General features: G+C 35.9%; 1 protein-coding gene across 1 annotated transcript in view; it reads left to right on the forward strand.

Moving 5' to 3' along the window:
- LOC150098392 (cAMP and cAMP-inhibited cGMP 3',5'-cyclic phosphodiesterase 10A-like) overlaps positions 1–17,511 on the forward strand; it is a 534,534-nt gene that overhangs the window by 299,177 nt on the left and 217,846 nt on the right. The window contains exons 11-12 of the mRNA XM_090405194.1: positions 943–1,053; positions 13,511–13,638. Coding sequence (XP_090261320.1) covers positions 943–1,053; positions 13,511–13,638 — 239 coding nt within the window. The remainder of the gene's footprint in view (positions 1–942; positions 1,054–13,510; positions 13,639–17,511) is intronic.

Below are 17,511 nucleotides of genomic sequence, written 5' to 3' on the forward strand. Positions count from 1 at the left end.
AGTTCATATTACATTTGTACTATGTAATATGAACATACGACCGTAGACCCCACATTATTTCAGACATTAAATATATTGTGTTAGGGTTAGGGACCACGAGATGGCGGCACATTTGAGCCGTCTCTCTTCACTGCATACCGCTTAATTAGTGATAGCCTTGTGCCATCTATCTCTGATTGGTACCAGTGGAGATTGAACTGCCCACTCAGTCTCCAAACGTTAGATAGGGCTAAATGGCCTCGCCTACTCCCATATACGGGAATAAAAAGGCGTTAGCTGATTTTTTTATTTATTTTTTTATTACATTTGTTAATAACAGAAAATATCTTGACATTTCCACTTACATTAATGGAATTAGAGTAGGAATCCAGTTTGACACCAGACACTAAAACCTGCAGTTTTACTATTATTTGGCTTTACTATAACTATACTGTATTCATTTGGCTATACTATAAATTAAAGATGCCAAGAAATTTATTCTTGGTTTCATCCTTTATCCAAGTGTAAGCAAACAAAGTTTGCAAGTGAAGTCACTTCACAACTGGGCTATAGAGGCTAATGACTTCACACTTCACATCAGTTGCCTTTGTATAAGGCAATTTGATATGAAGTCATTAGCCTGTACATACAAGTATCCCAGTTCTGTTAAGTCATTAGCCTCTATATTGCAAGTACCCAGTCATGAAGTGACTGCACTCACAAACTTTGTTTGCTTACACTTGGAGAAAAATGAAACCAAGAATATAATTTCTTGGCATCTTTAATTTATATTATAATTCTTATTATAATATTTAATATAATTATTAAATATAATATATAATTATATATATAAATCAGTTAATTTAGAAAAATGAATATATATATATATATATAATGTAATAATTATTATAATTATGTGCACTGTCTTGTCAAATTATTATTTATTTATTGACTATTTCTTAGTCCTTAAAGTCACTAAAATGTGAAGTTGATGAAAAACATTTTTTGCAAGATCTTGCACAAGACTTATTTTCAAATTTTGGAGATTTAAAAGGGACTATTGCAACAGTTTTGGTGAGTTCTGTAATAAAATGGAATATATATATATATATACCCTGTTGATTTTAGTTTATTTGCTTTATTATTCTGATATTTGTCATTCTTGTTGTCTGGTGGATACCATCCCAGTTCAGTTCGCTAACCAAAATGTTAATTCAAATCTCACTTTGGTATGGATGTTTGTGCATGTCTTTAAATGGTAGATAATTTATATAGGTGTGAGACCACTGATTTGATTAGTGGAAGCTTTTTTTTTTTTTTTTTTTCAAAAAAAGTACTACTTTTAGTAACTAGAGCATGGGTGTCCAACCTTTTGGCTTGCCTAGGCCACATTGAGTGAAGAAGAATTGTCTTGGGCTACATATAAAATGTATAATATAGTTAATGTATATAAGTAACAAAACTTATTATATATTATTTTAATTTTTTATAATAACATTTAAAAAAAGAGGTCAGCATTAACACAAAACTAGTGAGATATTTGGCTTTGTTTACATGAAATCATTGCATCAATGTCTGGTTCGATGGAAGTGGTTGCAATTTGTAGTGAGTTCTCAAGGTTCTTGTCAAAAATTTTTAATCTAACTTTAATCTTCATCTGCTTCATTCTTGAAAATAATTGTTCACAAATGTACGTACTACCAAAAAGCGATGACATGAATAAAGTGTGATTGTGAAACAAAGGAGGATATTTTTCTCTGGGAAGATAGGTCTTATTCAATTATTAAATTCAATGTATTTATATGTCAACTGAAAATGGAGTCACAAATATACAAAAAAATTGTTAATGTTTTCTGAAATCTTGAAACCTATTCTCAAATTCCTGTATCAAAACGGGAAGAAAGATAGCATATTTTATATTTTTTGCATCACATAATAATGTTAAAAGTTTAATATCTTATGGGGTCGCATTACTAACAGTCCAGAGTTACGAGTTGGACACCTCTGATCTAGAGCATGGTATCTGGATTATCTAACTCTTATCACATACTTGATATATATATATATATATATATATATCATCAGCCATTGGCGATCCACTGCTGGATGAAGGCCTTTCCAAGATTACTCCAAAACTGTATGCTCAATGGCTCTCCTTTTCCATGTGACTCCTGCAAATTGATGATATCAATACACCATGATTTAGGTCAGCGCTGTGGTCATTTTAACTCTCGTGGAATCCAATCCAGTACTTCTTTTGTCCATCGTTGATCTTGTCCTCGAGCAATATGCCCAGCCCATTGCCACTTCAGATGTTTCACTCTTCGTATGATATCAGAGACTTTGGTTTGATTTCTTATCTGGGTATTCCTTTTGTGATCCAATCTTGTGATATCAAGCATACTTCTTTCCATACTAAATTGTGTTGTTCTTAATTTCTGAATTTCCTTTGCATTTAGTGTCCATGTTTCACAGCCATATGTCAATATATGAAGAATACATTGTTTAAAAACTTTTCTCTTTAGGCATAATGATAGTTAGCTTTTGAATATTGAATGTAATTTTCCAAATGCTTTCCACCCAAATATCGTGCATCTTTTAATTTCATCCATGATATTTTGTTCCATTAATATCTGTTGTCCTAAGTATATGTAATGGTCTACTTGTTTCATTTCCTCACTATTGATTTTTATTATTTCTGGTTGGACATAGCTATTGAACATAACTTGGGTCTTCTTTAGGTTTATCTTTAGGCGAGCTGTTTTGCTAGCAATTTGGAGTTCTTGGATATGAGTCTGTAATTCATGTGCAGTTGAAGTAAAGATAACTATGTCATCTGCAAAGCATAAATGGCTTAAATATCTTCCATTTGTCTTCAGACCTTGCCCTTCCCAATCAAGAAGTTTGAATATTTCTTCTAAGCACCTCTGTTTGCTAGTGTGTTCTTCAATAAGCAGGTAATTCTATGAGTTATTTTAGGGACTTTTTGCAATATGTCTCTGAATTTTAACCCACAGTCCATTAGCATCCCCAAATCCCTAGCTTCCATAATTTCTTGCAGTTCAGTTCCATCAGTGCAGTACATAGCTGATAATCTTTTCATCCCAAAATGCATAACCTTATACTTTGTCACATTTAAACTGCTAGTCATTCAGGCTGTACCCAGTTTTACATCATCAGCAAACAACTCAACATTTCACTTCAGATTTCCCATACCGTTAATGTACAGATTAAATAGCAGTGGCCCAAGCACAGAGCCTTGTGACACACTGCTAGTCATGCCTCCTACAGGACTCAACTCCTCCATGAACTACTCTCTGATGTCTGTCCATTAGCCACTGTTTTATCGACCTCACCAGTTTCATATTGTTTCCCATTTGCTCCAGTTAATGAAACAAAGTTCTGTGCATTACCCTGTCAAATGCTTTTGTAAAATCTAGCAGTATTATCGTGTAATCCTTATCAAACTTACTGAGGCATGACCTACTCTTCACAAAACTGAAACCATACAATATCTGATTTCTCCCCACTTATTCCTGAATCTTGCTTTTAACCAAGTTCTCCAAAACTTGGACCACCACCACTCCTACAGTGTTGATCAGTCAATAATTTTCTACTTTTGTGTTGGAGCCTCCTTTATGCAATGGAATTATTTTCCCTTCTTTCCATTCTCTTGGGACTCTCACAGAGCTGAGATTCAAATTAAACAATCTGATCAAAGACGCTTACATTACCCTAGCACATTTTCATGATATGCAAGCTGATATCCCATCTAAGATCATGTACATGTTTGCTTTATCTACCTTTGTTTCAATATTAGCCCTTGTTATATCTGTTACTGCAATATCTCCACCTGGATAATATACATCTTTGCAAAGCGATCGCTGAGTAATTCAACCATTTCATCTACTTCAGTCACCTCCCTACCATCAGCATTCATCAAAATCATTCTTCTTTTTACTTGCCACATACTGAAGAACCCCTTCAGATGTTCCTTGCTCAGCTAATTTCATCTCATACTCTTTGTTTGCCTTCCTTACACACCAGTCACCTTTCTGACCTGTTCTTTATACTGGTCACAAAACTGCTGATCACCTTTCTTTTTAAATGTATTCCACAAGCCTTTCTTTTTTAGCAGTTGATGCTTAATGATATTACTCATCCACTTAATTCCTACTTTATTTATCCTCCTGAATCAGGCATGCATTCTGCTATCCCCCACCTTCAAACACCTCCTTGACTATTTCCCATGCAGTATGCATAAATTCCATTTCCATTTTCCCATGTGACCTTTACTCCTTCCAGTCTATGTCCCTATAGTTGAAGTACCCTATAATAATTATCCATCCTCTACTCATTGAGTTTATTTGCCAATCCATATCCTTCACATTATTCTTTGCATTTCCTAGCCTACAGCAGCAACCAACTATATATTTTGTCCTGTTAGTCTCTATCTCACACAAGATGGCCTCAAATGTACTACTTTCTATTTCACTGATCTGCTCTTGAAAGCCATCATTAGTAATACCCCTCTCCCAATTATATTTTCTCTGTTCACCCTGAAAATACTACAGCTTTCTCACTAATACCAATAACCTTTGTCCAAGAAGAGCTGACTAATGTCCAGCTTCTCCTTGTTCCAAATGCTTCATGCATTAGTAACATAAAACTTAATTGCCTCCTTTTTGCACAATTATCCCTACACTTTATACTGACCATTCCATTCTGCTTTTCTATCTCATTCTGCAGAATATCTACATCCCCTTTATCAACTATTATCCTTGCCAGTTTTGCATCATCAGCAAACAACTGAATATCCTCTCTTAACTCATTCCCTATATCATTAACATACAAATTAAATAGCAGTGACCCTAGTGCAGAGCCCTGAGGTACTCCACTTGTCATTCTCCTTGGTTCCATGCCACCATATACTACTCTCTGGCATCTGTCAACCCCCACTCTCCATCCATGCCACCAGTTTCATATCCATTCTTATTTACTCCAACTTATGTAATACTTTTCCATGTGATATTCTATCAGATGCCTTTGCAAATTCCAGCAGTATCATGGTGTATCCATTTCCTATACCTAAATCCTGTTACTATTATAAAATGTGAGTAAATTACTAAGGTAGGATCTACCTTTTACAAAGCCACCCATGCCTGGAGTTTAGTTTTAGCCAACTTTACCAATTCTTTAACTGCCACTCCTGAGATACTAATTGGTCTGTAATTTGCTGCTTCTGTCTTCGATCCACTTTTATGTAATGGAACTATGCTAAACTCTTTCTGCTCCCTTGGAAATTTTTCAGAGCTGAGACTTAGATTAAACAACTTCATCAGAGGCACTGACAGTTCTCCTGCACATTCTCATAGTACACAGGCCAGCATGCCATTCAGTCCCTCTGCCATGTTGACATTGATATTTTTCAATATGCAATTATTTCTTCTGTTTGTGTCACCTTCTTACCATCAGTATTGATTATAGTCATCTTTCCATAATTAATCTTCCCATTATCCACTATACACTGAAAAATGTTTTTAGATTTACTTTAGCTTATCTAATTTTCCCTTATAATCTGCTTAACTTTTTTTTTTTTTTTTTTTTTTTTTTCCATACTGGTAGTTCTTCTTGCCTGCACATTGCACTACTCACAAGTAGGCTGATCACCTTCTTTCTTTATATTCCCTACACAATATTTTCTTTTCTTCTTCTTCTTTTTTTTTTTTTTTTTTTGCACTTCTTACTTTATATCTCTACTCATCCACCTAACCTCCACTTGGTCTTCCTGACTATGAATATGCAGTCAGTGTGAATACTGCTTCTCTTAAACAATCCCTGACAACTTCCCATGCACTACTGACATTTTTTCCTTATAGCTCCTTAAGCCAACTGTTCTAAGCTGCCTCTTAAGTCTCTCATAATAGTCTCTCAACATAAACTCTTTCTTGACAGAGACAACCTCCCAGTGCAGGTCAATTTCCCTGATTGGAGACAGAGTGTCTGCCTTGGTTATGGATACATCTTCTGATGCTATTACCAGATCCAGTATGCTGAAACCACTGGTCCCCTCTATGGCATACTGTTTAAGGTAGATATTCCTTACCAACTGTATAAATTCCACTTCCATTTTACCATGTCCCTTTTCTCCCTCTAATCTGTGTGTTCATAAGTCTCCCATAATAATTGCTTGGGCTGCAGTCATGCTAATCTGCAAGATCCACATCTTTCCATACACCTCCTGGTCTATATATCAGCAACCAACAATATATTTAGTTCTGTTGGTTTCTATCTTACACCAGATAGCCTCGAGTGAGTGAACCATCTCCCTCAGAACTAATATCCTCCTTCATTTCTATTTTTGTTAGATGAGATTCTTCTGCTATCATCAGCAATATCCCACCTCCTGTCTTATTTTCTCCCTATCCTTTCTGAAAATACACAGATGATATAGTTACCTCCCTGTAACTTTATCAATATCAAAATGTATTTCAATACTCCTTAGATCTACAGTTACTCTTGCATAATGTCATTACCAATAATTCAGGTTTGAAACCAGTGAAACTGCATTCAGCCTTCTGTAATCGTTTCTGTCCACACACTTATTTTCCCTAGGTTTTGCTGAGTTTCCCTGAGTTTGTTCTCCCAGCCTCTTCACTGAACAACACACACACACACACACACACACACACACACACACACACACACACACACACACACACACACACACACACACACACACACACACACACACACACACACACTCTCTCTCTCTCTCTCCAAACATCCAACTCCAAAACCATTCAGATACAGCTGATGAAGCATATATAAGTTCTTTTATTCATCAAATTCACATACATCATCTGCACGGTTAGCCTAGTGGCTTCGCAACCATATGCCCGGGAAAGGAGTGTCCTAGGTTCAATTCCCTATCAACAACGTGACGAGCTTAAGGATCTTCCTTGGCCATAGCCAAGTTAGCTAGTCTTGGGCATGGATAGCAGGGTTTTTCCCCCAGTTTAAATGGGGTTTTTCATCCCACAAACTGGTCCCAGTGAACACATATGGATACAGTCAGGAATACTTAAGACAATCCCTCCAGCCATAGGTCTGAATTGTCAGCTATGCTGGTCCCGAGCCCGGATAAAAATAGAGGGGGATTGAGGTGGTGCCATACCTCCCTGTAAAAGGGGCTCACGGCCATTGAATCAGCATACGAAATGAATGAATGAACTTCATACATCTATCATCTATAAACTGCACATATGGTTTATAGATGTATGAAGTGAATGCACAGGAAGCAGACTCACAATTTTTACTTTCTCATTCTTCATTTTTGTTTCTTTGAACTCTCTCATTTCAAATTTTTGCCTCTCTCATTGCATATTTCTCACCTCTCAAATAATTTATGCCATCCAAAATAGTCACCTCTTTCTCTTCTCCCTTCTGCAAATAATAGGCTTCACTAACATCCTTGATCTTTGCCTTGGGAAACATACATTTTTTTTCACTTTTCATTAAGCACACCTCTTATCATTGAATCTCCATACAATACCTTCTCCTTACTACTCATATTCACTTTTTCTTTCATTCCCCATCCTGCTGTACCACATGCCAATTGTTTCTTCATTGCTCTAACTTGCATTATGTCCTGTGAAGAACTCCCATAAGCTCACTATTTCACTCTTCATGTCACCTTATCATTCAGCAATTTCTTTCATACTCTCATTCATATTCAACTTTCCATATGACTTGCATTTCTTGCACTCACACATGAAACACTTCTGACACACTCTTTTTGTACTTTCACTTACTTACCATAAGCCATTCACTCTTGGCAATGAGTACATTTAACACACACACTACACTGTACAAAATATTACATGTGAAACAATGTAGTGAACATAAACATTGGTTGTCATTTTCCTCATTTGCATCAGTGCAATGAAAAACACTTTTTGAATGATATCCCATATTAAAATTCACAAAAAAAACACATGCACTCTGTTACACAGTCTAAAGTGAGTAAAATACTACCAGTAATAATTACTAACTAAAATTATTAATATTCTTCTTCTTCTTTTTCTTTGAGTGCCATCTCCTATCGGAGGTCAGTGACCACCTTGACAAATTTTGATCGATCCTCAGTGACTCTGAACAGTCCCTCAGAGCTCATGCCAGTCCACTGTCTGATGTCTGCCAACCAAGATTTTCTTCGTCTTCTTCCGTTTATCTTCCCTTTTATAATCAATTGAAGGATCATATTTTTCATTACAAAGTAGGTGATCAAGATATGCACTTTCCTACTTTTTATGGTATCTAAAAGTTCACGTGATTTCCCCATTTGTTCCAGTACTTTCTGATTGGACGTTTTTGCTGTCCGTGGGATTTTTAACATTTATCTATATAATCATATCTCAAAGGCTTCAATTTTTTTTATTGAAGTTGTCCTCAAGGTCCAAGTTTCTGCACCATACAACAGTACAGACCATACATACATTATTAATATTAACTAAAATAAAAAGACTTACCTGCAAGCCACGTGAAGCACAACTACTTCTACTAGCACCACTGTTATCACCACTTCCAACTTATTAACCTATGAATTCTACTTCTCCCCAACCGCTCTAATCTTAATCATGATCCCAGATACACAAACCAGCCTATAATTGGCAGCCTCATTCTTATCTCCTCTTTTTTTTACCCTAATTTTCTTGAGACATACTCCATTGGAAGATTCTTGTTAAACAGATATGTCAAGGCTGCTGTTAAATCCCCATATCATTCTTTTAAGAATGATACAGTTGTCATGTCCTATTGTTATTAACATCAAGTTTGCTTATTTCTTCCTGCTCACTCACTATCAATTTCTCCTGCACCATATGTTCTACACTCAAGCTCCTCAAGACGTTACAATTATGGGAGTCAAACACCCTTATTAACTGCTTATTATTGAATACCTCAACCATATCTGCAGCAATTACCAATGTACTATTTTTCATCCACTAACATCTTCCTATAATCATTGAAGGATTTCTACTAATACAATACTTATATGCAGTCGAAAATGAACATGATAGCTGTTGGTACAGTCCAGGTTTGATGAACTATATGACCAGACAAGGTATGTCCAAATGTCATGTACAATGAGGCACTGGTTTCTATTTCAGCTGCTGTGGCAGATTACTTCACTAGCCTCCTTGAAGCAACAGGGACAAGGCATCAGAATACTAGGCTGTCCATTTTATGGTTTTCTGGACAGTGAGTCTTGATTTATCTCTTTGACTCTGAATGACATCAGTACAGCGTTCACACTCCAATATTTCATAACTTCTTCTAGTCTGAACTTTTTTTACTGTAGTATCTCCCAGAAAATAGTAAATTTTAGATACTTCTCAAAAGAAATACTGTCTTTGGAAGATGTTTAATGGCTTTGGACTTTCTATTTATAAGAGGCACTGATGCCTAAGTTCATCATAATTCCGGGTAACAAGGCGTGGGCATTTTGAGCAAAGGCCAAATATTTGTATTTTCTATTTGCTGTACAGGTTGTACAGCAAATAGAAAATTGATGTACATGGTGATACTGTCAAGAAAAAAAAATTTAATTTAATTTTAAAAAATGACAGTGATGTATATACAGGTGCTTTGTTTAAATAAATTAGTAAGAGTATTCCTGGTATTATTATGTATTAGTTTTTTCATGATGTAATTACTTCAGAATAGAAGCAGAGATAAATAAATACATAATCTTTATGTAATTATCATGCATTATATATCATAGGTATGCAATAGCTAATAAAATTGCTAAGTAATAAAATTGCTGTGGTCATGTCATATTGACAAACTATAGACCAGTTTGTATTTCCTCAGCAGTTAAGATTTTGGAGAAATTAGTGAGGGATCATTTACAGCATTGGGCAGATGAGAGTACTGGTATCTGTGAGGATCAGCATGGATTTGTTAAAGAGTACTCTTGTTTTAGTAAACTAATTGCCTTTTATAATAAAGTAACAAGAGCAGTTGATGCTCTTGTTACTTTTTGGATTTTACAAAGGCATTTGATAGGGTGCTACACGATAAGCTGATATTTAAGTTGCAGCACATGGGCTTGGATGTCAGGTTAATCAATTGGATTGGGGATTGGCTGTCTGATAGATATCAGAGAGAGTTGTGTATGAGGAATGGTATCAAAGAAGCAGCAGGTTACAAGTATGGTCTCACAGGACTGTATTGTTTAACCTTTATATCAATGATATTTTCAATGGGTTACAAGGGGATATTCAGGTGTTTGCATATGATGTGAAGCTGGGAAGGGTTATTAGTAATAGTATATCATCTTCCTTCAAGAGGATTTGGATTGCTTCTCCAATTTGGAGGTTAACAATAATGGTACTTCTGTCATTCTTTTGATCTCATAATAGCATCAAACCCAAAAAGTCCTTTGTCTACCAGGAGATCTTCTTCCCTCTAATTTTCCCTTCAGTATTTCCAGAAACATTTCCCCTGCTGATCCTCTTAATGTGTGTCCTGGCATCTTGCACATTCTCTTTATAAGGTCTTCCATGAGTGCTCTTGTGGGTTGAATTAACTTCAATACCTCTTCATTAGTTTTTTTTTCTCATTCCAAGAAATCTTCAGTGCTCTCCTATAGCACCACATCACAAAGTCCTCAATTTCTTGATTAGGGATTTTGTATATGTCCGCATCTCACATCCATAATTTAATGTGGACCATACATAGGATTTTATTATTCTTATTCCAGAGGTCATTAGTAATTTATTATTCCAAAATGTTTCTTTTGCTTTAGCTATGCTTGATTTTATTTCCATAACTGTTGTTCCATCTTCTATAATCATTACTCCTAAATAATTATAAGCCTTTACATTTTGAATGAATCATGTTGATGCTCTTAAATTTGCTTTGTTGCTGTTTTTTGCTTATTACCATATATTGGTTTTATCTGTATTTAATACTAAGCCATAATTCTGACTCTTTTTGATTAGTATTCATAACTATTTCTGATTTCGCTATGAAACACCTAATCATCAACAAATCTAATATTGTTAATTCTAATGCCATTTATTTTTATTCCCATTTCAATTTCTTCATATTCTTTCATTATCATTTCACTGTATATATTGAAAAGTATAGGGAATATTATACATCGTTCTCTCTTGAAATAACCTTGTCTCTTGAAAAAAAATGGTGTATTATACACCCCTCCCCCCTGGTATCTTGAAAGAGGAAGGTCACTTTATGACCTTCTTTAAATATGTCTTCCTATCAACCTCCACATTACATTACACTGTCTCATAACCATTGCCACTATTTCCCTCTTTCATGATGTTGATGATAGCAGGGAATTATGTGGACATAATTCCCTGCTATCATCAACAGCACTTCTCCTTCCTTCCTGTCATGTCTATCCTTGCAAAAAATTCTGTATCCTTCAATTTCTATTCCTGTTAGTATATCATCTTCATTCAACCATGTTAGACTTATTCCAATGGTTTTGGGGTGAGTAAACTCAATCACTGAAACCATTTCATCCCTCTTCTTTCTGATACTTTGGCATTTGTAAACAAACACAGCAGTTCATTTTTAGGTCTATGACCAGTCCTATCCAAGCCACTTATTGGTTGTAATTTCTCCACCACACCTTTATCACCACTTACCACTTACTCAGTCTCAACTTCTTATTTTTATATTTTAATTGTTGGCTTGTTATTTTCTTTTGGTTATTAAGAAATTTTATTTTTGAATGTAACTCTACAATTTTATTTTCTTTCTCTAATTTCTCTACTTCTAAGCAATTATTATTGATTCATCTATGTTTTTCTTCTCCACATTTAATTTTTATTTGTCTATTTAATCTTTTATATTCTTCATTTCCATTGGACTTATTTTTCCAGGTTCTTCTTTAATCCTTTAGTTCTAGTATCTCTTCAGTTATCCATGTTTTTTTTTTTTTAATTTACTCTGTGTTTTTTTAATACATTTTTCTGCTCCAGTTAATATTGCTTCTTTTGTCTTGATCCATTTATTGGGGTCTTCCTTTTTTTTCAGTATACTATGCTATATTATTCTGAAATAAAGTTTGGTTTTACTGTAATTTATCCATATCCCACTTAAATGTTCTAAATCTGTTAGTTGTTTTTTTTTAACTTTATTGTAATTCTCACAAGTCTGTGGTCTGATCCATAGTCGGCACTTGGCATAACTTTTGCATTTGTTATTCTGTTTCTATATCTCTGACTGATCATAATAAAATCTATTTGAATAGTATATGTAGCATCAGGAGATCTCCACATATACCTTGCTTTTTCTTTTTGTTCATAAAAAGTGTTTGCAATTATCAATTTATTTTTAAACAAAATACAATACATCTATCACCTCTATCATTTCTTATTTCAATATTCATATTGGTCTACAACAGAACTTATTCTTTCCTTTCCTATTTAGGCCAATCACTCATAATGATTAGCATCCTATCTTTCAGTCCTCCAATATCTTGAATAGCTTCCTTTATTTTCTCATAAGATTCTTCAATTTCTTCATCATCTTCAGATGTGGTGGACACATAAATTTGTATAATCACAAGTGGTTTAGTTTTCTTTCTATTAAAATTGATATTATTCTTTCAGATTTCCTATTAACATTAATAACTGAATGTGAGTACTACTTTCTAAACTCACGTCCTCCACTTCCCATAACTTTATATTCCTTTGGAAGAGTAGTTAAAAATTCCATATCGCCTTTCCAGAATGTCTCTGACAATCCGACTTCTTACCCCCATTTTTTACTTTTACACATTGATTCAATCCTCTCACATTCCATGTACCAATTTTAACACTGTGTTTATTTCTTTTATTTCTAACTTCCTTGATTTCTGCAATATTCAATTTCTCACTTTCAGGCTGACAGATCCCGAGACAGTGATAAGGGCCAGTCAGATCACATGCCATATTCTTTTTACATCTTTGACCTACCAAAATTTTCATGGGGGCTAATACTGTAACTGGACCCCCAGAACCAGTTACAGTGTCCACAATTAAGGTGGAACGAGTACCTAGAGAGAGAAGGCAGATCCTTACTGCTTAGTTTAATAAATTCAGCAATATAGGAAAGATTCACTCCAATTACTGTAATAGGGAAAAATGAAGAGGGAAGAAAGCCAAGTCAGAAAGAAGAGTAGGGACCAAACTACAGATAATAGTAAGGTTTCTGGTATTTGAAATAAAATGTGGTCCAGCATCAGGTTTCTAGGGGTTGCCATTCCTGTACTAACTATGTGTGAGTCCTTGAGAGTGCTTATTTACAGTCATTTACAGTCATAATATACAAAAAATGCCAATGTCATCGTGGCTTTGAGTGGTTAAAAATAATAGGCCAATAAGCCAAAAATAATAGGTCAAAATAAGTTTGACCAGTGTGGTAAATAAGGAATGTGTAAATAAATAATGACTTTTTTTTAATTGTTAATATCCACAATTTTATGAAGTATTTTGATTTGTGATACTTTCAATAGAGACATTCTAATATGATAACTGCTGGTGAGCATTCCATATTCTTTATTCTGGATCCAACATGTGAGATGTTAGTAGCAGATATTTATTGTTCTGGTGAGGATGTGAAACCTTTGAAACATGAAATAAGGTATATTTCATTTTCTCATATTTCAAGTAATAAATAAAAAAATTGAAATGTTTGATTAAAATGCCCTTTAATTGTTGAGTAAAATAAAACTAATTTTACTCATCAGCTTGTTGTTTATGACCATCATAAATGGCATTTCTAATATAAATAGATTTATTATTATTATTACCATCCCAAGCCCTCACGGAGTCAAAGACTCATCTGGGAGGTCCTTTTATCACACACACAGCTCATCATACTGTGTTTTAAACACATTCAATCTCTTTGCAGACACCACATTCTCAGGCAAAGCATTCCAATCATTCACTGCTCTGCACGAAAAAAACCTGCCTCTCACTCCCCTACTCACACCCTCTTTATACAGTTTCCAGGGATGACCTCTGGTTCTCCCCTGATCTCCCACTGTTCTCTGTAAAATGTCTCCAGCATTGATCCTATAACAACCCCTTACCAACTCGTATCTATCCTCTTCCTCCTGTCCATCAGACTCTGCAAATTACATCTTCTCAATCTTTCCTCATACTCGACATTCCAGAGGTCAGAAACTACCTTAGTCAGTCTCCTTTGGACTCTTTCCAACATCTCTTCATCCTTCTGAAAACCCGGTGACCAAATCTGGGCACAATAGTCCATCTGTGGCCTAATCAAAGCCTTATACAACGGAACAAGAATCTCCCTACTTCTACATGTCAGTGTCCTCCGCATCATTCCCAGAAGCCTTTCTGTTGTCTTCACAATTTTGGCGATGTGTTCCCTAAATGCATTATGCATTATTCATTTATTAATCATGAATATAACTGACCAGTTTTTTCCCTCAAAATGATGTGACATCATATAATCATAAACTCCATGCTGAAACAGTATCAGACAGAAACTATTATATAGTAGTCCTCCCCTTATCCAAGACCCACAGTGGATGCCTGAAACCACAGATAGTACTGAATCCTATGTATACTATGTTTTTTCCTATACATAGAAGGGTGGTTTTAAATGTTCTTGGTCTTGACCATAGATGGCAACACTATCCACAAGAGATTTTTTTCTGAGTTCGTACATCTATCATAAGCATCCATGTGAAATTGCAAGTCATTTTATCAAGCATTTTTTTTATACAGCTGTTCTGAAGCAAAAGTGTTGTCTGTATTATCCCTTGAAATGGATAAAATTGAGTATCGTGTGGTTATAAAATTCTTTGTAAAAGAAGGTTTAATGCCAAAAGAAATTCATGTGAAGTTCATAAAAGTTTTTGGGCACTCTTCTCCTTCGTTTTCGACAATTAAGAAATGACCTGTGGAATTTAAATGTGGCCATACCAGCCTTGAAGATGATCCATGTGAAGGAATTCCAAAAAGTGTAACACCAGAAATCATTGAAAAAGTGCACGATATAGTATTGAATGACCGGCAAGTCAAAATGTGTGAAATTGCTGAGACTATAGGCATTTCAAAAGAATGTGTAGGATATATTTTGCATGAAGAATTGCAAATGAAAAAGCTTTTCTCAGGATGGGTGTGCACAAGGAGATCAAAACGCCCTCACGTGAAAATCTCTGAACAGTGCTTGGAGTATTTTAACAAGAATAAAAACTAATTTTGTGTGTCGATTTCAACACTTTAATTATCTTGAAAATGGTAAAACAGTAACTGGGGAATATTATTCCTATCTTTTAACCAGACTAGACAAAAAAAATTGTGAGAAAAGACCTGGTTTGCAGAAGAAAAAAAATCATCTTTCATCAGGACAGTGTACCTGTCAACAAAAGTGTTTTGGCAATGGGAAAATTAAGGGATCTGCACTATGAATTGTTGGAACATCCACCCTATTCCCCAGATTTGGCTCCCTTTGACTTCTGTCTCTTCCCAAAACTAAAACTCTTCCTTGCTGGTCAGAGTTTTTCTTTGAATCAAGAGGTGATTGCTGCTGTAGAGGGATATATTATTATTATCAACACCTAACCTCCATGGAGTCAGAGACTCATCGTGGGAGGTACTCACCGTTGCATGCAATGCTCATCCAACCTCATCTTAAACCGATTCAACGTGTCCACATCCACAACGCACTCAAGCAATGCATTCCACTCACCAACTACCCTCCATGCAAAGAACCTGCTTCTCACTCCTTTGCTCACACCCTCCTTATACAGTTTCCAGCAATGGCCCCTCTCCAATTCTATGAAACATCTCTTCCATGTCTACCTGATAACAGCCCCTGACCAGTTTATATGTCTCAATCATATCCCGCCTCTTCCTCCTATTCACGAGGCTCTTCATCTTACATTCTCTCAATCTGTCCTTGTACTACACATTCCATAGACCACTGACTACCTTTGTGAATCTTCTCTGTACCCTTTCCAACATATCCTCGTCAGCATGAAAACCCAGTGACCAAATTTGTGCACAATAATCCATATGAGGCCTGATCAAGGCCTTATTCAATGAAATCATAAACCTCTCTATTTCTGCATGTCAGGGTTCTCCACATCATTGCCATTATTATTATTATTATTACGCACCTCCAGAGAGCCCAATGACTCATTGAGGGGGGATACCTGCTCTACAGCTCTGTCTCTACCACTCAATCCACCAACTGACTACAACTACACCAACTCCATCTACCGCTGACCACCACTAGTATTTCCAAAGACAATCACAACATCCATGCCCACAGCACATGAACCTGCAGCCTTTTGGCTGGAGAGTAGACTGCTCGATGTGATTTTGATGTGAAATCACATCACACATTCACATCACATTCGATGTGATGTCTTCACAACTTGTGCAATGTGTTCCCTGAATTTCAGGTCCTTGACCACCATCACTGCTAGATCTCTCATCTCCTCTACTTCTGCTAAAGTTTCCCCACCAAGTGTATACTTTGCATCCCATCATTGCTTACCAAATCTCAAAACCTTACACTTGTCATCATTGAACTGACAGTTCCACTTGCCTGCCCATTCATGCAATCTGTTCAAGTCCTCTTGTAAGGCATTAACATCAGCCTGATTGTGCATTGCTCTCCCCAGTTTTGAATCATCTGCAAACAGCTGGATATCACTAGTTAATCCCAACCCAATATCATTAACATTCAAATTGAATAACAATGGCCCCAAAACTGACCGCAGTGGCACACCACTAGTGACCTTTCTCTTTCGAGATACTGCATCCCCATATACAACTTTCTCATTCCTATCTGACAGCCAGTCACTGATCCAACACAGAAGTCTGTTATCCAATCCCATCTCTTTCAATTTATTTAAGAGCTTGTCATGTGGCAGTCTATGAAAAGCCTTTGCAAAATCGAAGTCCACTGTATATGCAACTCCTCTGTCCAAGGTATTTGTTACCTTGTTATAGTACATAAGTAAGTTAGTGAAACATGATCTCCCCTTAACAAACCCATGCTGATAACTGCAGAGAATACTGCTCTTATCAACCCATTTCTGTACCCTACTTTCACCAATCTCTCCAGCACCTTCACCACAACTCCAGATATACAGATCGATCTATAATTTGAAGCTACAGCCTTATCACCATCTTTATGCAGTATAACAATTTTATCCTCCTTCCACTCCCTTGGAACCTGTGCTGTTGCAAAACTCTTGTTAAACAGGCATGCCAATGCTACTGCCAGTTCTCTGGAACATTCTCTTAAGATGCGTGGTGACATTTCATCAAATCCTATTACTTTATTAACATCAAGATTATTTATTTCCTCAAATACCTCCTGCTCACTCACAATTAAGCCATCCTCTCTTATGTTCTCTACAATTAAGTTCTTCATGATTCCACCCTGATCAGGATGAAACACACTTATAAATTGATCACTGAATACCTCAACAATGTCTTCTGCAGCAGTTACCATTCTACCACTTTC

The sequence above is a fragment of the Typopeltis vanoorti genome, chromosome 15 (assembly GCF_054136105.1).
Source record: "Typopeltis vanoorti isolate ZY-2024b chromosome 15, IOZ_Tvanoo_1.0, whole genome shotgun sequence".
Lineage (NCBI taxonomy): Eukaryota > Metazoa > Arthropoda > Arachnida > Uropygi > Thelyphonidae > Typopeltis > Typopeltis vanoorti.